This window comes from Alosa sapidissima, chromosome 22, assembly GCF_018492685.1.
Source record: "Alosa sapidissima isolate fAloSap1 chromosome 22, fAloSap1.pri, whole genome shotgun sequence".
Taxonomy (NCBI): domain Eukaryota; kingdom Metazoa; phylum Chordata; class Actinopteri; order Clupeiformes; family Clupeidae; genus Alosa; species Alosa sapidissima.
The window spans coordinates 19,227,201-19,247,698 of record NC_055978.1 but is presented as its reverse complement, the minus strand read 5'-3'; the positions used below and the strand labels follow the sequence as shown (position 1 = coordinate 19,247,698).

At 40.7% G+C, this 20,498-nt stretch overlaps 2 protein-coding genes across 3 annotated transcripts in view; one reads left to right on the top strand and one right to left on the bottom strand.

The window, feature by feature from the left end:
- Positions 1-16,556, bottom strand: part of tdrd9 (tudor domain containing 9) — a 33,672-nt gene extending 17,116 nt beyond the window's left edge. The window contains 19 exon segments of the mRNA XM_042078954.1: positions 282-335; positions 779-823; positions 1,308-1,371; positions 2,097-2,160; positions 2,696-2,855; positions 4,656-4,787; positions 7,212-7,309; positions 8,201-8,305; positions 8,517-8,574; positions 8,715-8,799; positions 8,935-9,066; positions 10,558-10,661; positions 10,966-11,130; positions 13,214-13,294; positions 14,252-14,374; positions 14,702-14,923; positions 15,243-15,316; positions 15,793-15,860; positions 16,424-16,556. Of these exon segments, the coding sequence (XP_041934888.1) occupies positions 282-335; positions 779-823; positions 1,308-1,371; positions 2,097-2,160; positions 2,696-2,855; positions 4,656-4,787; positions 7,212-7,309; positions 8,201-8,305; positions 8,517-8,574; positions 8,715-8,799; positions 8,935-9,066; positions 10,558-10,661; positions 10,966-11,130; positions 13,214-13,294; positions 14,252-14,374; positions 14,702-14,923; positions 15,243-15,316; positions 15,793-15,860; positions 16,424-16,539 (1,950 nt within the window). The 5' untranslated portion in view covers positions 16,540-16,556.
- A 24-nt stretch (positions 16,557-16,580) lies between these two features.
- atp23 (ATP23 metallopeptidase and ATP synthase assembly factor homolog) lies at positions 16,581-20,260 on the top strand. Of its 2 annotated transcripts, none has more exons than XM_042078965.1 (6): positions 16,581-16,699; positions 17,846-17,891; positions 17,982-18,063; positions 18,272-18,409; positions 18,716-18,799; positions 19,430-20,260. In XM_042078965.1, the coding sequence occupies exons 2-6, from the start codon at positions 17,875-17,877 to the stop codon at positions 19,631-19,633; spliced, it is 525 nt and encodes a 174-aa protein (XP_041934899.1). In that variant the 5' UTR covers positions 16,581-16,699; positions 17,846-17,874; the 3' UTR covers positions 19,634-20,260. The 2 variants fall into 2 exon arrangements, with proteins under 2 accessions (XP_041934899.1, XP_041934898.1); XM_042078964.1 differs by lacking the exon at positions 16,581-16,699 and adding an exon at positions 17,347-17,584.
- The last annotated feature ends 238 nt before the right edge of the window (positions 20,261-20,498 follow it).

The following is a 20,498-nucleotide window of genomic DNA, read 5'->3' as shown; positions in this document are numbered from 1 at the left end:
TCTGTTTTCATGAGTTTTCTGTGCAATTGATTTGCTATGTAATTGTAGTTGAGCAAAACAATGAAAATATGTCCATGATCAGTGTTTGGGGTTCTTGCTTGTCTCAAGCTTGTTGAGACAGGGAGAAACCCACTTGGCCAAGCGGTATCAAACATTATAAGATTATACAAATAATCTTTAAACCATTGCTGTGCGTCTTTATAGAACTTAGGAGAGCATAAGTGTCTAAAGAGAATTTTCGTGACAATTGTGATTTTTGATGTTCATGGGTGTGTTTGTACCTCTCTGACTCTTTTGATAGAAATGCAATTCTCTTTCCCCCAATCCAGTTCATCCTAGTAGATGTGTTGGTGAATAAGAAAATACAAATGATAAAATGTACAATACAGCATACACAGAACATATATTTACTGCTACATACACACACACACACACAGTCATGAAGTAAAGTTACAGAACCTTCACTATCATAAACCTGAGAGCAAAACATTCTCATGTTTACTTGACTGATTAGCAAACTTTTTTTTTTTTAAATAAGATCATTCCATACGCAATATCTGCAACTAAGTTCTTTTTTTAAGAGGCATCTAGTGACTTCTGCAAAAAAAGGTCTCCTATTCTGGAAATGACCTCAAAACTAAACTATCAAAGGCGGCCCATATTCTATAAAATATACCACCAGAAACATTTCAATGTCTTACAAATATTAACTTATCAGAGTCAACAGCACAAATTATGTCAACAAACAAAAAACAATGTATGCTGTATGCACTCTTACCTTGGTATGTCGGAACTCGCCCTTTGATTTCAGAGAGTGCCATGCCTTTAAAACAAAATGACGCATACCACATGAAACATCACAAGACTCACATCACATATGAAACACTATGCAAGGATATGGTGTAAAACATAAGTAGTTGTTTTGAATGTCGTGACAAAACACGCACGCACGCACGCACGCACGCACGCACGCACGCACGCACGCACGCACGCACGCACGCACGCACGCACGCACGCACGCACGCACGCACGCACGCACGCACGCACGCACGCACGCACGCACGCACGCACGCACGCACGCACGCACGCACGCACGCACGCACGCACGCACGCACGCACGCACGCACGCACGCACGCACGCACGCACGCACGCACACACACACACACACACACACACACACACACACACACACACACACACACACACACACACACACACACACACACACACACACACACACACACACACACACACAGTCAAAGACAGACAGAGACACATCCTAACACACACACACACACACACACACCTTAAAGGCATTGAGGCAAGCAATGTAGTCACTGGGAACGCCATTTGCAAATGTTAACTTGCTCCTGTGGGAGAAAAATCCGAAGCAATGGGTCACTTCTAGCAGGAAAGAGGCAAATTCTTTGAGCTGGATGCACCACACTAGGATCAGTTTATGGCCCAGCGACAAGTATTTTAGGCCCATCTCAGGTCAGAATAATATTTATAATAAATTACAATGCAGCTTTGTTGTGTAAAGAAGGATAAACCTTACAGAGGGAACAGTATAGAGAGGAAAGAGAGGGGGAGAGGGGGAGAGAGAGAGAGTGAGAGAGAGAGAGAAAAAAAGAAAGAAATAAAGAACGAAAGAGTGAGAAAGAAATAAGTTGAAGTTTATAGACAAACATATTTAAGTAGTCATATGTGTGTACCTTCAGTTTGAATATCTTACTCCATGCTAAGTGGACTTGTAGGTCAAAATGTATGAACTCATACTAAAGTCTAACATAAACACCCATTTTCTGAAAAGTAGTAAAACATGTTGGGTTGACAATCTCTCAGTGTTGGAAAACTGAATTATTAGCAAAACACGTTAAATAGAGGGAGGATGCTGACAAAATGTCAAGAGCAGGTTCTCTTGTTCTCCTGAATGTGGATGTTTATGGCTGCTTTCGATAACAAAAAAAGAGGTATGGGTCTCTAGCTGTACATGATAACTGTCTGTCCTTGACATTGAACATTGTTTTTTGTTACTTTTCATTTCAATGAATCAATGAAACAAAACAAAACAAAAAATTCCTAACAGACTGACCGGAACCCTGCCAGAGGCTGCAGATGAGGTGCGTTAAAGAAGCTCTTCAGTGACAGACAAGCAGCTGGGGAGAGATAAATGGACACACGGGTTGGGTGAAAGTCTCATAATTTCATTTCTAAAGTCATGTAGGCTAGCGTGTACACATACAGCCTTTCAAAGTCATGCCATAGAGTTATGTCATTATACAGCCCATAGTTATTCACACCATGACTATTTTTGATTTTATATAGTTTTTCTTTTTTTCAGCAATAAAACATAGAATCTTTTTTTTTTTTTTAAATCTGATTTATCTCTTTATGTCAGAATGTATGGTCTTTGTCATGTGCTTATGTTGTTTCCAGGTATAAAAACATATAGGTCAAATTAAAATGCTTTATAAATCAAAATTTTGCATGAATATGAATAATTTTGGGCTTAACTGTGCATTATTGTTGCCACTGTTGCTCAAACAGTTATATGTATATAACAGAAACCTGTTACATATAACAATCTATATTCACATTTTTAACTGCCTGACCCATGGCTCAGCGCTTAGATGGCAGATGGCACAGCGCTTAGAAACTTGAAGCCCTGTAGTAGCAAAGAAAAGACTGTACCGATGATTAGGCAGTCGTCCAGAACACCAAACACGTGCCCAAGAACGATCATCTTCCCGAGGTGCAAACCCACAGGTAAGTGTGCAAGCACACGGCCTAGAAAGGTCATCTCCCCATCATAGCGCTTCTGACTGGGGCTGTTTACAGACAGTGCTCCCATCTACACAGTGAAACACACAGACACACTTTTAGTAGATCACATTCTGATACTCACTTTGCCATTAAACTTAAACTTGTCTGTGTTCCTATTCAAATTAGTGGGAGACTTTAACCTTTCAGCAAATGGACACATATCAATTTGTGTGTCATTAATCTGCAAATTACATCTTTGATTTTTTGTTTACATATGTATGACCAGATCCTGACCTCTGTCTAGGGAACCAACCGCTGTTGAATGTCTGTCATCTAACAATGGCAAAAGAAAATTGAGAACTAAAGGTATATGAAGGAAGATGAGCAAAGAGTAAAACTGAGGTGATGGTTTACGTGTGCAGTTATTTGATAAGACCTGCTTAAGCCCTCTGTTCATCAAGAAATATGCATATATGCTATGCTAAAATAAGTTCACACATACTCAAATACATATTAGTTTGCTTTGACAGTAGACAGTAGCTCAAATATTATGTGCATGTCATGGCCAGAGCAGAAGTGAAAAAAAGCCGTTATGTGAAAAGAGGGGGTAGGAGTGGAGACTCTACCCGGGGAAGCCATGTAGCAAAATAAATAACATGAAATGAAGACATCAAGATGAGAAAAAGATTGAAACAGTAAAACACGTATTTACATAACCTCTATAGCAGTCAAGTAAAACCCTGAGGTTATTTTTTAAACATAGTGAAGTTATTCTTCACTGATATTATTCTTCAATAACATACTGAAGTTATTCTTTTTGTACTCTCTGTGACCCAGTGAAACCTTTTTGAAAGGAAAAATAAAAAACCTCTCGGCCTTGCAGCTGCAAAGATAATGACACAGCAGACCCACGCTCTAGAGCAGGGGTGGGCAAACTTCTCGAAAGACACCTTTTGGCCAATCAGCATCTGACAGGGTTACTAATATTGGTGGAAACCATCTTCCCATCATGCATAAAAATATATGCAAAACTGTATAGTTCTGGCTCTTTCCAGTTGGGTGTAAGCAGGGCTTTCTTATCTTGTTTACTTCATAGCAGCCAATGCCCACCTCTTACTTGTCCTTGCTCTTATCCTCACCAGCTGACATCATCCCCTCTCTCTTGGCCATCTAATGAGAGGCCTAGTGTCTACTGTATCCTCCTGCACCGTACCCCATTCCTTGACTGTTGGTCTGGTCTGTTCAAGATGTGTAATAGCCTTAAAACGCTTATAATAACTGCAGTAATATTAAAGCTTATAAAAAAACATAAATGCATCAACACCACATCGGGCCAGATCCGGCCCGTGGGCCGCAGTTTGCCCACCCCTGCTCTAGAGTCTAAACTAAGAACTGCAGAGGAAAACGTTTGACCCCAGTGCTAACGACCAAAAGCTATTTCCTCTGGCAGCATTAGTGCTGACCCTCAAAAGATAAGAGACCAATAATTCTAAACAACACACTTTTCATAGGAACTAGGCGCCACCTGCTGGTGAGTACTTGAAGTGCAGGAGGGGCTTGAGCAGTGTATAAGAAGTGTTGTGTGACTATTACATGACTGTGTGCTTTACTGTTATATTGTTTTATGTTATATGTTTTATGAATTGTATATGTATGCTTACATTTGTGAAGTAACTTTGTGTGACATAAAAGGTGCTTTTTCAAAATACATTTAATCACTATATATGTTTACTTCCACAAAGATTTATAAATTCAGGCATAGTTATGGGTAAGAATCACTGAAAAGGTTACTGTGAAATGAGCAGACTTCGGCTTTAACAGTTTAAAAAAAGAGGTGAAAAACAGTTGTGAGGCTGTTAAGAAAGTTGTGATTAGCAAAGACACAGACCGCTTTGAGCTTCAGCACAGTCCTCTCGATATCGTTGAGGTTGGGTGGGGAGAGAGCCGTGGCAAGGAGTGTCCGGGGGTCACCCATGTCCAGCAGCTTCACCTTCAGTAAGATGGAGTCCAGAGGAGAACGCTGGACACACACACACACAGTTTGTTTTGTTACTGGGTCATTCCGTGTCAAATCACCCAGTGGCTGGCAGGTCACCCTCTCCCAAAAAAATCACAGGTGTTTGTAGACCAAACCTATGCATAAATCTTAAATAGTATATCTGTATCACTAATGGTTCCAAAACTACAGCCCTTTGAAGTTTCAAGTCATTTTAAGCATCGTGGTGAACAATCCTTTTTGTTCAACTTCCAACATTATTGGCTCTTTTGGTATTTTACACACATTAGTGAAACTATGTGAATAGAAGTACATTTTCCTGTTGAATTAAACAATCCAATCAAATCAGGTGTATCTTGTGTAATTCCCCCTCTGCAAAGCTCTGAAAATGGCTATAAATTCATTATGTGAAAAAACATCACCACCTTTGAGGGCTTGTCATTCAAAAAGTATGTGACAAAAATTCATCAGATTTTTTTCCCACTCATGTATGGATTATAAGGTCATGTCCATGCATTAACTTTGGTTGTTAACATTATCATATTGTCAGAGCATTTTTATTAAATTGGGCTTGATTTTCAAAAAGCCCGTTTTCATCTTTTCATTTCATCATTTCACCACGTGGACAGTTAACAGGATTTTTTTTAAATTTTACCATATATATATATATATATATACACCTCTGTATGTGAGGATCATCTGCCCAAAATGTGGGCTTGTTGCTGAGTTTCTTCATTGAGATAAGATTTTTTACAAATATTGTCTATAAATCCACTGAATTTGTACTTTATCTGCAGTACCACTTTGCACCACACGTGGTGCTCTTTTAATACAATGGAAGTCAATAGAAGAGTAAGAGAGTCACTTGTTTGCTGCACATATCCAATCTAAACACACAGTTTATGGTTCATATGGTTCAAGTAAAAAGGGGTTTCTAAAATTCAGTGCATTGTCAGATGCAGAAAAATCAATACTAAAGATTTATCTTTTTACAAATGCCTCTTGGATCCACGAGTCCTCAAACCTTGTTAGGAATACTTGTGATGGAAACACACATGGTCATCTTCATCAACCTTGATGAACTGAATTTTAGAAACCCATTGTTTCTTGAATATGTTCCAACTTCTTTCCCAGATCACATGGAGACAAAGCACTGATCTCCATCTTGATGCTCTTTGTCTATGTATCACAGAGGACTGCATCCCAAGCATATGACGATGGATATAGACTTTGCCTAACCAGCTGGCTAGAAATTATTAAAGTGCTCACATAGGCACTGATAGGTTGAAGCTGGTGTAGAAAATTCATTACAAAGATGGTAATTATGCTAAATCCTGTTGCTGCATGTATGATGACCAGTCAGTCTTATGTGTGTATAATTTACTTGATCAGTTTATTTTCTCTAAATAAGATTTATGTATGAGTAGTATGTTGTTCATGTTGCAATAATTATTTGGACCAATTAAACTATGAACCATAAACCGTGTGTTTAGATTGGATATGTGCAGCAAACAAGTGACTCTCTTACTCTTCCATTGTATTACAAGAGTACCACATGTGGTGCAAAGTGGTACTGCAGATCCAATACAAATTCAGTGGATTTATAGACAATATTTTTAAAAAATCTTATCTCAATGAAGAAACTCAGCAACAAGCCCAACTTTTGGGCAGATGATCCTCACATACAGAATGATATATGGTAACATTTAAATCCTGTTTACTGTCCACGTGGTGAAATGAGAAGATGAAAACAGGCTTTTTGAAAATCAAGCCCAATTTTAAAAAAATGCGCTGAAAATATTCAAATTATAACAACCAAAGTTAATGCATGGACAGGACCTTATAATACATACATGAGTAGGGAAAAAATCTGATGAATTTGTGTCACATACTTTTTGAATGAGAAGCCCTCAAAGGTGATGATGTCTTTTCACATTATGAATTTCTAGCCATTTTCAGAGCTTTCCAGAGGGGAAAGTACACAAGATACGTCTGATCCGATTGGATTTTTTAATTCAACAGGAAAATGTACTTCTATTCACATAGTTTCACTAATGTGTGTGAAATACCAAAAGAGCCAATAATGCTGGAAGTTGAACAAAAAGGATTGTTCACCACAATGCTTAAAATGACTAAGTTTCAAAGGGCTGTAGTTTTGCAACAATTAGTTATACAGATATACTATTTAAGATCTATGCATGGATTTGGTCTACAAACACCTGTTATTTTTTTCAGATTTCTTCGGAGAGGGTCACCTGCCAAATTGCGCTGAAATTGGGTGATTTCACACGGAATGACCCTACTGGTAGACTGAGTCTAGAACGTTTTTCAGAGCATCCCACAGATACATGCACACACAGATTGTGTGCAAAAAGTGACACACCAAATGCTTTCCTCTGCTCTAGGCATATGTCTTACAAGACCAGTGGCACATAGGACAACTCTCACCAGCATCTCGGGAATCACAAAATCTGGGATCTCTCTTTCCCAGAAGTCCTTGGTGACCAGGCGGTAACAGTAACCCTTGGAGACCCGCCCTGCTCGACCTGAAATGCCAAACAAAACATTCTTCAGTGGTGCATGCAATCTGACCACCTGAACATAAGATCTAGTGAATATGGTTAAGACCAGCAAAGCTATGCTACTGCAGTTTGGCTTGGTAATAGAGATGTACCGATATTTCACTCGCTAAATATTGTGTTATGAGCAGACCGGGGCATAATTGTTTTTGCCACTGAAGGGTATGATTAACAACAATAATAAAACAATCAAACAAATATTGGCATCAGCAATCAGCCAAATTGTTATTTAAAACATTGTCAAGTCAAGTCAAACATTGGTATCAGCACCGGCCCATCATTTCACAATCGATGCATCCCTACTTATTAAGTAGACTAATTCCCATGTGCTAAGTGAATGCAAGGAATGCAATACTTTTAGATAATTTAAAAACAACACAGAAGTAACTGTGGGAAATGTCCAGTAATTAGACTTAACACTTTAGCTGTTAAATGTCTACTTGGGTTGGGTCTACTGACTATACTTTAAAGAAATGTAGACATTTACAAGGATGACTTTTGTACATGAGCTCTGAGGTCAATCTCCCTTAGGGAGTATGGAGTAATACCAGCTTTTCTTTATCATGACAGGTCTTTTATTATTATTTTATGAAATCAATCAAGAATATCCTGTGTATCCTCTTTTAGTTCTATAAATAGTGGTATAACTGTCTAAGACAGACTTGTTGCTCTCATGCTCGCTAGGATGCTTGTGTGATTGTAACCTGTCTCCGGCGTCGTGAATAAAGGCTTGCCTGTGAGTTACTTTTTTTTTCTTTCCTCTTTGTGAATTAATACTTAATCTTTACCACATCATGGAGCAACTCGGTCTGAAGATCTGTGCCATGAGAACAGGAAGGCTAAGCAGTGAGCACACACCTTTGCGTTGGTTGCAGTTTGTCTTGGAGGACCACGTGAGGCGGAGTGAGCGGAAGTTTGTGTCTTTGTCACACACCAGGTGCCGTGCCAGACAGAAGTCAATTACTGTTAATGTCACACACACACACACAATATAAATTGCACTTGGTATTAATCATTGATGATGCATTGATGTAGATGGTGCAGTGGTCAAGCCCTGCCTTTCAAGAAGAAAGGCAGGGCTTGTTGTTGGGTTTAACAAAACACAAATGTCATGATCTGTACAGACAGAGTGACTGAGCAGAATTCTTTCTGTGTCGAAACGTGACACACTTACCATATTTCACATCTGGTACTGTGACTGAGCTTTCAGCTATGTTAGTGGAGAGGATGATCTGACACACAAACACACACACACACACACACACACACACACAGAGGACAAGGGTTTAGAAATGATCATAGATGACCTAGATCTCTTCACATGCAGCGTTGACGTAGTTGTTCTTAATCTTCCCATTCTGCCCACAATTACCTTCCTGTATCCAGCCACAGGAACCAAGAAAACCTCATTCTGCTCTTCCAGCGTCACTGTGGAATGGAGTGGGTAGACCTGCAACCTACACACACACACACACACACACACACATTGTAATCAGAGATAACTACAAAAATGGCAATAGTCACAAATGAGCTGTATCATACATTGATTCACTTGCTTACGCTGCACACACATATTACACACACACACACACCTCTTGCGCCCAAGTTTGGATAGCGCATCCTGCATGTACTGGATCTCAGCAAGGCCAGGCAGGAAAACCAGAACACTGCCCCTCACTGGAAGCTTCACAAGCCCCTTCCTCTCCCTCTCATCCCCTTCATGACTGGGGGACAATAAAAACAACAAGCAAGTGCACAGTTCAAACTCACACATTCACACTGGTCACCACTGGTCTTCTACTCTACTTTTACTGTCCGGGTCAGACCCAATAAGTGGTGGGAGTAAAGTTGGGTGTTGGAAGAATGCGGATGGGGGGGGGGGGGGGAGCATGTTTGGTATTTTAAGCCCCCAACAGCAGCTCTGCATGGAAGGCACTAGGGTTAGGGTTAGGGCAAAGATCCTTGATTACTAGCAAGATAGAGCAACGTAATTCGTTACTATGGGAGCAAAACGGGACAGTTCCGGTCTGCATAAGTGGGAGTGTCACCTTACGTCACTAAATAAACTCTCTCTTAATAAGCAATAAGAACAGATAAACATAATTGTGTTCACAGTATTATTGCCTATAATCATGTATGATACCAATTAATCATTCTTTAGGACATGATATGAATAATTTAATTAGTCATGTGAACTGAGCTAGCTAGCTAGCTAACGCTAGCTTAAAATGCTATACAAGAGTAGCTATGGCAATACAGCTATGCGCTAACAAGTGACTAGTAGTTGAAGGACTTCGCTTAAACTTAATATACTGTTGCAAATTCACTTGAGTATAAACTATCCACTTTAACTAATGTCAGTAATGTTATTCAGCTAGTTGTCATTTCAAAGAAATTACACTTCTCCGTTTAAAATGTTACCTTAGCTAAGAGGCTAGCTAGCATGCTAACAACCGGACAGTAACTGGCAGCAGCATGGTCTGATATTAAGTTATTTTATTACAAATCCGAACGCTAAAAAAAATTACACTTTTAGGCTTGAAATGATCCCAAACAATTACAGATTATGACAAAATTTTCCAAAAAACCCTCAACAAATCCAGAAAGACATAATGACCAATTTATTGGTAAAATTCCACAAGTCTCCATTGACATTAGTGCAGCGAGGGTTTACTGTGGTCTGCATAAAGGGGGATTTCCCCCCCCTCCCCCTTGCAATAATCGAACGCGGAAATTGCCGAACGTTTGCGCCTCTAGCTCCGCTTTAACCCTCTCTGGTTAGGGTTAGGTGCCTTGAAGTCGACGGTGGCAGCACTGCCTTGAAGTTGACGAGAGGGGCTTAAAACACCATTGAGCGAAAAAAGCAGTCCAGAAAGTAAACGCTTGCAGTGGCAGACAATACTACAATTTGGGTATAGCTGTGGCACAAGTGGCTGCAACGTCCCGTACCACATTCAGGCCCAGGTGCCCACGAGGTGCCCACAAGGACCTGGCTTTGAAGCTGACCCACAGTCATTTCCCAATCCCACTCTCTCTCCTTCTCCCACTTGCTGTCCTATCTGAATTAAAAAGCAACAAGCCCAAAAATATACTTTAAAAAGGGGAATTTTGCGTAAAGGTGAAGAGTTTACATCCCTGTAGGGAAATACAGAAGCACAAAAAATGTCCCTCTTAATGTGACCCCCCCCCCCCCCACGACCCTCGACCCCTCTGACCTTTGATCTTTGTCCTCCATGGTGTCAAAGCTCTCAATCAGGCTGATGGCTACATTGTACATCTGCACACTAATGCCAGGCTCATCCATGTACATGGGCACCGCCTGACACACAGACACAGACACACACACACAGGTAAGTCCATGCATACAAACCAATGTTTTGAAACAGACTATATCTATTCTTATGTTAACTAGCTTCTATGTGTTCAGAAGAGGAACAACAAATGTACACAATGTAGTTTAAAATATATGTGTCCCTGTGTGTATGCGTGCATGTGTGTGTGTGTGTGTGTGTGTGTGTGTGTGTACGCGTGCGTGTGTGTGTGTGTGTGTGTGTGTACGTGTGTACGTGTGTGTGTGTACGCGTGCGTGCGCGTGTGTGTGTGTGTGTGTAAAGTTGCTTCACCGAGAAGGGAATAAGCCCGCGGATGTCGTCCAGATAGAACTGATCAATTGCATAAGGTGTTCCCTCCACCTCAAACACATATGCAGGGTTCAGCTGAGTACGCAGCGGTGTGCCAAAGTACTCTGCAAACTCCTTACAGTTGATGGTGGCCGACATCAGGACAACCTGTGAGAAGAATGGATTCTGTTAAGTATCGCAATATTTTGCGCGCACAATTATATCGATACAGTAGCTCAACATATCGCGATATTTAATTATATAATTATTTGTTTTACTTTCGTGTTTTCTCCATTGGTTTTCTCGGAGTTTAACGTTACTCTGATCATTTACATTTGCGTATTAGCCTACATCCACAAGGTGGCGCTTGTTGCAGTGCTTTGTTGTTGTGGTGCATTCGACAGCATATTCAAATGAAAATGGCTTCATCACAACCGGTTGTACACGATGCTCCGTCGTCTTTCAAATCTAAAGTGTGGGTAAATTTTGGTTTTCATTCAAAGGCAAATAGTAAAGACCTTGACATGCAGTATGTCATTTGCAAGGAATGCCACATGAAAATTAAGTTCTGTGGGAATACGACAAATTTGAGAGCCCATCTCACAAGGTACCATTTGGAGTTAGCTGCCCCCGAGGAAGTGAAACGACCCAAAGTTGTTGTCCTACCCCCAAATCAACGCACCTTGGACCAAACAAACATGATAAAGCTACCTCCAAACTCCGAAAAGGCTAAGAAAATCACTGAGGCGATAGCCTACTTCATCTCCAAAGATTTACAGCCTTACAGTGTGGTGGAGAATGAAGGTTTCCAGAATCTGCTTAGCATACTGGAGCCCAGGTATGTGATCCCTTCGCGTAAATATTTTACCGACACTGCCATCCCCAAACTCTACAGTGAAGTCAAAGAGGGTAAATGAAACATTGAGTTTAGCCGAAGGAGTAGCTATAACGTGTGACGGTTGGTCATCAAGAGCTACGGAGTCGTACATGACCATAACCGCGCATCACATCACGAATGAATGGCAGCTTTTAGCTCAAGTTCTACAAACGAGGGCGATGCATGAGAGCCATACCGGGGCCAATGTGGCTGAGGTGCTGAAAACAGCAACCGAAGAGTGGGGCATTGCTAACAAACAGATTGTTTTGGTTACGGACAATGCGTCCAACATGGCTGTGGCTGCGCAGGTGGGGGGCTACCTTCACGTAAAATGTTTTGCCCATACCCTCAACCTCGCCTCACAGCGCGCACTAAAACTGCCTGCTGTCGCCAGGTTACTAGGAAGAGTCCGGCGCATAACCACTTTTTTCCACCGCAGTACAACTTCATGTTGGAGCAAAAACAAAAGCTTCTGGGCCTCCCCACTCATAAGCTCAAGACCGATGTTGTGACCCGTTGGAACATTGGGTACGAAATGCTTGAACATTTCTTGTCGTTTTTGGCTTATAGGCCGAACAGAAAAAAAGCCATATTATGTTTTTGTTGACTGAACTGCATGTTCTTGTTGAAGGTGGAATTAAACATTGAGAACTGCAGATCAAGCCTAATTTGCGTGGGTTTGAAGTCAAGTCTACACTCGTTTGGTCTTCATCTGTTGGTGTTGGTAGGAATTTGGGACATTAAGCAAGCTCTCAGGGAAATTCAAAGGCATCTTTTCAGCAATAGCAGCAGCATCAGGGGACGGACCTTCAGCCTCACTAAGACCACTGTGCCCCAGCCGGTGGACTGTTAGAGGGAAAGCAATCGGAGCAGCGCTCTGCCAGTATGAGAACGTTTTGACTAGCCTAGAGGAGCCTACAGTGTAACCACAGGTGCGAAGGCAAATTTGGAGAGATGTTAACCCTTAAAGGTGTAGGTTTTTGAACGTTCTAAGTTCCGCAACAATTGAAGGTTCTAAAATTCTATGTTGAATTCAATGAACCCAGATATTCTTTAGAATGTTCATTTCTCAACATTCCCGTCACACCGGTGTGACGGTACTCCTTTAAGGGTTAATTAGGACCAGCTCTAAGGGCCAAAAAACTTGAAACTCCAGTCTTTCAACATCATTCAGTTTTTAGTCTTTCCTTGAGCCAATCCACAAAAAATGTACTGCCCACGCAGTGGGCTTCGATCTGGTCCAAATCCTCTGTACTGATGATCTTATGCTGGTCTTATGTTCGCAATGACTACCAGTGATGTGTATGTATGATGTATACACAGTGATGTGCGTGCGTGCAGGTGCGTGTATGTGTGTAAGCATGTTGGACTTACCCGAACATGGCGAGAATTGGAGAACAACAATTTCCTAATGACTAACAGCAAGAAGTCCAGTTCCTCTGTTCGTTCATGAACCTGTTGCATGAAACCATTTTGCTCTGTCAGACAAACTTCCATGAATTTTATTCAGACAAATCACTGTATTGATACAAGATGCCCCTCATTCACTCTGAGGAAGACACTATATATATATTATGGAAAATGCCTTTTGCTGGCATTTGTGGAAATCTGCTAACACAGCATAGCATGGCATGGCATAGAAGTTATGCTACAATTGGTAGATGTTATGTTACGTCATTGATGAGGCAGCGTTCACACTGACACATTTTATTCACCCCCAGAAAGTGAGTATTCCAAAGTAGTGAGAATGTTGGAATCACAATAAACAGTGGATTTTTGCATTTTCTTTGTAATGTTTTATATGACATATTTGAGTATGTACTTTACACAATGCAGAGAAATAAAAGGGAGACCACCAAATTTACAGTCAAATTAAGGACCATCTTTGCATTGCGTTGCTTAAGACTCCTTGTTAAGGACACTGTACCGGAAAGACCAGAGGCTAGCTACCTTACCGTACGTACGTACACACCGCCGCCAACTTTAGCTGCAAAAGATACAGGAAGTCATTCAGTTTCAATGGAAGCCGGCTTCGCTCAGCTGCAACAAGCAGCAAATCAGTCGGCGTTGCGTTTTGGGCGTCTTGAGCAACTTGAGCGTCAAGCAGAAAGTTGGTCAACCTTATGCTAATGAGCTATGACGCGGTTCAGCGGCAAAAGACAAGCAATGTAGAATGCTGCCACGTCAGAGCAGCCAAAGCGTCAAAAGCTTCCCCATACTTTTTGACATGTGTCCTTGACAGGGTGGCCAGAGCTTCTTTTGCAGCTCAAGTCGGCAGTGGTGAGTACATACAGTTATGCTCTTGATTAATGGATCCTCAAAAGAGCAGCGTTGCTAACGCAAATAACCGGATAATAACTTATAACACTGTCAGTTATTTGAGTATTTTAAATTGCACGTGATGGTTCATACCTCATCTATGAAGATGTGGGAGTACTCAGTCAGGCTCTTGGCCCCCACTAGTTTCTGCAGGAGGACTCCAGTGGTCATATAAATTAGCCTGGTGTGCTCTGACGCCATTTTCTCCAGGCCCACCTACACAGAGAGAGAGAGTGAGAGTGTGAGAGTGATGGAGAGAGAGAGTGAGAGAGACAGAGAGAGAGAGAGAGAAATTATATTCTAAACAATGACTATGCTCATGATGTTCCGGTTTTATTCTGAATAATCACAGTATTCCGATTGCGCATGAGTCATACATCTTATTCCAGCTGCCATAACCCGATTTAGTCAATTTACAAGCTTAACACCATCGGAAAAGTGAAAACTTGACTCGAACACACATTCACACAGAAATGTGTCTGAACTGTGGAGCACATCTGTAAGATCAATACACTCTCAAACTATGCCCTGCCTGTATCATACCTGATAGCCAACCAAACTACCCAGAGCACACTTGCGCTGACGTGCAACCCAGCGTGCGATGCTGGACGCGCCGATCTTGCGGGGCTGGGTGACCACCAGGTTGCAGGGCACATGCCTCTCATTATAGTAGTCCAGTACAAACTGAGGCACCTGGGTGGTCTTTCCACTACCTGTGGCCCCGCGGATGATTACCACCGAGTTGTTCTCTATTAGAGACACAAGCTGTGGAACACACAATTATTCTTTCTTAGAGGGACAAGCTACTGAACATACACACAGACAAGTCACAGCTGAGTTATTCATTAATAACCGAGTTATTCTTCAATCTGGCCTTCTGGGTGCACATCACCAGTGTTAAAGACTCCATTCTGCCTATTGCAAGTGAGTCTGATGTTGTAATTTGTAATTGTTAAATAACTACATTGTGTTGCTTTCAAGGTCAAGGTCAGTAAACACACACAGCCACCAATGATTTACACAAGGGAAGTATACGAGTAACAGCAATTTAAACAGTATTTGCTTATTCTCTCTAAGGGCCTACCTCATGTCTGTCCTTGGTGATCGGTAGGGAAGGATATTCAACGCTGGTCAGGGAGGGTGGGGGCTCAGATGAACCTAGTCGTTACAAAGACCAAATTAGGCTAGTCTTGGAGTGCTTTGGAGAGCAAATCTCATGGCATAGTTCAGGATGTAATACTAATGGATCTACTTGACATTACTTATTGTTAAATGAGGGTATTTGTGCATGCATGAAGACAGCAGACAGCCCTTGATGTCTATATGGTCAGGGGCATTTTATACAAATTAATTGAGACAAAGTAAGATTAATTTGACAATGTAAAGCACTATACAGATAGTACATGAAAATTGTTGTCATGTATGGATTCCCAAGATTCCAAGCTTTCAAATGGTATATAATATTTCTATGCTACATAGCAATATGGGCCATGCAATTGATTTAGTATTTTGGGGGAGGTGTGGTTAATGATGTGCAGAGTGTGGTGCATTAACTACTGATGTTGGTCTTTGCACAGTATGCCCAGTGAAATTATTTTTCTTTAAGGGGAGTGCACAATGTGCCTTTAACTTACTGTCCAATCTGATTTTCCTCACTCCATTTTGGCGTTCAGAATAATTCCTCTCTTCTGAGTCACCAGAGCTGGGCACACACAGAAATATTTTTCTTCATTTTGATAACGTCTGTTGTGAGCAACACTAGACTAGATAATTCAATTTCATCATCTAACATTACCTCTGTTACATAACGTTAACGTCAATTTGCTAACCATTTAGAGTCAGATAATGTCAACGGCATGCTAAGCTAACGTTACATTCCATAATGACTAGACGGTATTGTTAGCACCCCATATGTCAGACGACAATCATAACATTGTCACTTAACATTAATGTTTTTAACGTTAAAACCACATTTTAAAAAAATGTGCACGAAAACTAAATGCCAAAAATGTTGGATAGAGTTGGCTAGATGGCCACCTGCATAGCAAACTTTACACGTGTTCAACATTAACAATCAGGTGACAATTGAACAGGCTTAAGACACTCCTAAAACATGGTGATTTCAAAAACCCATCATTCCTTATTTCTATGTTATGTTCATTTTACTTCCCACATCATACTGTTTGTAGTGTGGTAGTTACAGACTGGTATTGCCATTGACATTTTACTGCTAAGTATCTAAAATTGACGAGTTAGCAAAGTTACCTAGCATTAGCTTCTGGGTTGGATTCCTTCAATTCCCTTTCAGCATTTTCTTTGGCAGACTGTGTTCCGATAGCGAACCAATCTGCAATCTGGCCACCAGTCACTGCTTTCTTCATTTTGTGTAATATTCCGCTTTCTGTGAAACTACAATGTATTTCTTGAGCTTCTCTGTTTCAGCCGTCGTGCAGGTGTTTTCCAATGGCAGCCACCTCAACTCAACTCACCCCTTGACCTAGACATCAACAAGTGCGAATTCGAACAAGGAGGGGGACAACGGCAAATTCTAAACGTTAGATTAATTGTGCATTTTTTCTTTATATTCGGTGGATACACTGAAATATTTAACATACGAATTAAACATAATTATATATTTATTCTCTGTAATTATAAGGTCTAACTTTTTCCCTCTTCTGAAAATTAAACAAAGCTTTTTGCCGAGTTGTCGACATTACTTTGATGAAGACGTGTTCTGCAACTTTTTTGCTGCGATAATGGTCTCTAAAGCAAAAAATGTTCATGTAAAAATGTTCTGCAAGTTCCCTAAAGAGCCCTAGCTAAAACCTTGGCTGCTTCGTTTTCTAAGAAGCTAGCGCCATCTGCAGTTCATTGACGTTGGTAGGGCCAGAGAATGTCTAGTCTGGCGAAATGACTACTGAAAGTATTTTTCTGATTTATGAAATTTTAATAATAATATATATATATATATATATATATATATACCTTACCTATATGGTATATTGGTAAGGTATCCAAAATGTCCTATGTGAAAATGTTCTAATATTCTAAAATATAACACGTCAACACGCCCTGTGTATCTGATTGTGTTAGATGGCTGTATTCGAGCTTTTCACCGATCCACCAGCCGGTCAACAAAGGGTTAAGGCAGAAACCTTTGCCTTTAACCTCTGACGTAGTGATGCCCACGTGGTCTACAAAACACAGAATGACCTCCTTAGCTCGCTGTGTAACTAATGTAGCACAGCTATCTGGGTAGACACTGCACAGAATAAATGGATCAAAGTAAACAACAAGAGGACGACTATGGCTACAATTTATTCCCCGAAAGAAATTCACCCAAGTATAGAAAAGACTCGATTGCAGAGAGCTTGTTCACTTTTAACCACAAGTGTCAGGTCATGCTTCATCTTGCAATGGAAACAAGTATGCGGAGCTATTTCAGTCAGCTAGCTAGTTTGCTAGTTTTGCTTCTGCAAGTTCCACTTATGTCAATCTTGCCTGCCGTAGCATGTACACGGCATACAGTTGTACGAACAGGAAATCTGTAGTAAATATTGACATTATGCCTGTGTTTATTTGAACTTAACATGATGTGTACATTTTGTAACGTTGATGACATTATTAGCTAAGGGAAATGTTTCAGCTAGTATGATTGACAGTAAACTGAATTATTTTTTTTAACAGGTCCATATGCTAAACTTTTGCTGGGAGCAATGAAAAATTCAGGGTGGTACGTATGTAAATAAAGTTCGATTTGTAATTGACTAATGTTCATTCTAGATGTCGTGCATAACTGGCAAGTGTGCTGTTTTCAAATTAGCCAGGTGTTTAAAGACAGACATTTCTCCTGTGAAGACTGCGATGGAACTGTCAGCGGAGGTTTTGACGCAACATCGTCGCAGGTAAATTCATAAAAAGGAACGCAAAGTCCTTGAATTGCCATGACGAATATCACTGTCGTCGTTATTACACATTTCAAACCTTTGCTGATTTTTTTCTTTTTCTTTTTTGGTGTATGGATATTTTTAGGTTTGGTATGACTGCCAAACTTGTCAGCCCAGGTGCGCATATTGGGCAAGCATGGTCAAATCTCTCTCTCCCTCTCCCTAGATAGTCTTGTGCCAGAACAACATTCACCAGCAGGCTCACATGAACAGAGTGGTGACCCACGAGCTCATTCATGCCTTTGACCACTGCCGAGCACATGTTGACTGGTTCAATAATTTCAAACATCTTGCCTGCTCAGAGGTGAGAGATTTTTTGTCAAGTGCATAGTTTTTATGTGCCAAATGTCATGGCTTATTCCAGATGTCACTGTTTTTTGAGGGTCCACAAAGTTTTTTGTGGCTTCAGCATTTTCTAAGTGAAGCAATCTAGCATATATTGTTCACTTGGCTACACCAATTGTCATGCATGTCGTGAAATTGTTTAAGTGTAGGAATTTGCATGATCCATGATTCAAAAACGTAATGTTATTATGTTGTACCATAAGACATACCTGTGCATGATTCACTTTTCAAGATTTGATAATGGTTGTATTGTTGTCTTTCTCAGATTCGTGCAGCTAATCTCAGTGGGGATTGCTCTTTCTCCAATGAGCTTTCCAGGTTTAACTTTGGGCTCAAACAGCACCATCAGGTATCATTTTACAAGCTAACATGACTTATGTCAATGAAAACCTTGGCTTTGTCTGTCTGTCTGTGTCTATGTGTCTGTCTGTTTTATTTAACCAGGACGAGCTGGGAAAGTGAGAGGGGAGGCAAGTCTATTGTCAAATAGTGTAATGTTAGTTTGCACTGTACCTCTGAAAGGCACAGTGTTAACCATTACTACTCAAGAGACGATAACCCCTTACGTCTGCCATTATGATGTACACTATGAGGAGATCCTTTTCATATAAACCATCATTGTGTAAAGAATGTTTGCTTGGTGGCAAATATACTTTGCACATTGCATTGTTGAGTGCTTTGCATCTGCTCTGTCTTCTTTGCATCTGCTCTAGCCTATTGCGCAAGCGCTCAGCTGAGACAGCAGCGTCGCTGTCAAATCTGTTCCTGGGAAAAGTAATGTTGCACCGATTTGAAAAAGGAACTACATTACGTTACCAAATTTTCAGTAGTAGCACGTTCCACTACATTTTATCCGGGGGGAAAAAAGTAGTTACGTTACTGTAACGTGTTACACACAACACTGCTGACCGTTGCAAGATTTGGTTAAATGCATCAGAGGAATACCACTTACCTTTACATGCCTCCCTGTTCCCCCCAGGAGTGTGTTCGTGGGCGGGCCCTGCGCTCCATCCTGGCCGTGCGGAAGGTGAGTCGCGAGGAGGCGGAGAAAGTTGTGGACGAGGTCTTCGACAGCTGCTTCAACGACCACGCCCCTTTCGGACGCATCCCACACAGCAAGAAAGACGCCAAGTTTGCCTATCGAGATTTTGAGAACCGGGATCGGTATTACGCCAACTTATAACCAATGCTGTAAAGCCTAAACCAGTAGGACTGACTGTCTTTATTCCATTTGGTGCTTTTGTAGGGTGCAGCTACTGCTACCTTCACCAAGGAGGGTAGTTATTGTCTAAAGCTATGATAAGGAGGCACTGCATAGCATCCTCATCCATGGAATTGATCAGCGGAGTAAATTATCCATTTTAAATCAATTAAAATGGCAATGAAAGAGATTTTTTTTAAAATTCACAGTACATTTTGAGGCTTTTTGATGTTGTCTAATGAAAAAGGGACTTTTTTTCCAAGAAGCTGAAATGTTTGACAAACTATTTGTCTTTGGTCCTTATGCTTTAATGGTATAAAATTCAATGAACCATGCCTGACAACCTCAGACAATGAAAGTACTTACCTCTGTCATGTGGCCTGCGCACTACATTTTCAATATTACATAGTGAGAATGAGCAGGGTTCACAGGTTATAGGCCATGTGTAGGAAGACATCAGGCCAGATACTAGTGGTGATGTGAGCCTGTCCCATGGTCTCCTCTCCCAGTCTTTCTCTCTCTCCACACTCTTGAGTGAAATTAAATTTATTGTGAATACAGACCATTTTATAGTGTCAACTTGTGTTGGAATAAAATGGATTCCTATGACGCTTTTCTTTTTGCAATTGTGTTTATTAAAATATAATGATGTTCAAATGTTTGTCAAGTGAGTACGATCTACTGATTTGTCCAGGGAGAATCTAGAAACGTATAAATATATCTTGAAATAATAAAATGCATTTGAATGCAAGAATTAAATTGCACAATGGAGTCATCTGTAGTTTGTTTATCTGTATCATTTTGTTCTCTGTCTTGATTCCAATATTGTCCACTAGATGGCAGTATT

Bases quoted from the DNA above. Each gene is read 5' to 3' on its own strand.
- atp23 (XM_042078964.1), top strand. From the start codon at position 17,434: ATGGATCAAAGTAAACAACAAGAGGACGACTATGGCTACAATTTATTC. The intron at 17,892-17,981 runs GTACGTATGTAA...TTTTCAAATTAG, and splicing joins GCAATGAAAAATTCAGGGTG to CCAGGTGTTTAAAGACAGAC. The intron at 18,800-19,429 runs GTATCATTTTAC...TGTTCCCCCCAG, and splicing joins GGCTCAAACAGCACCATCAG to GAGTGTGTTCGTGGGCGGGC.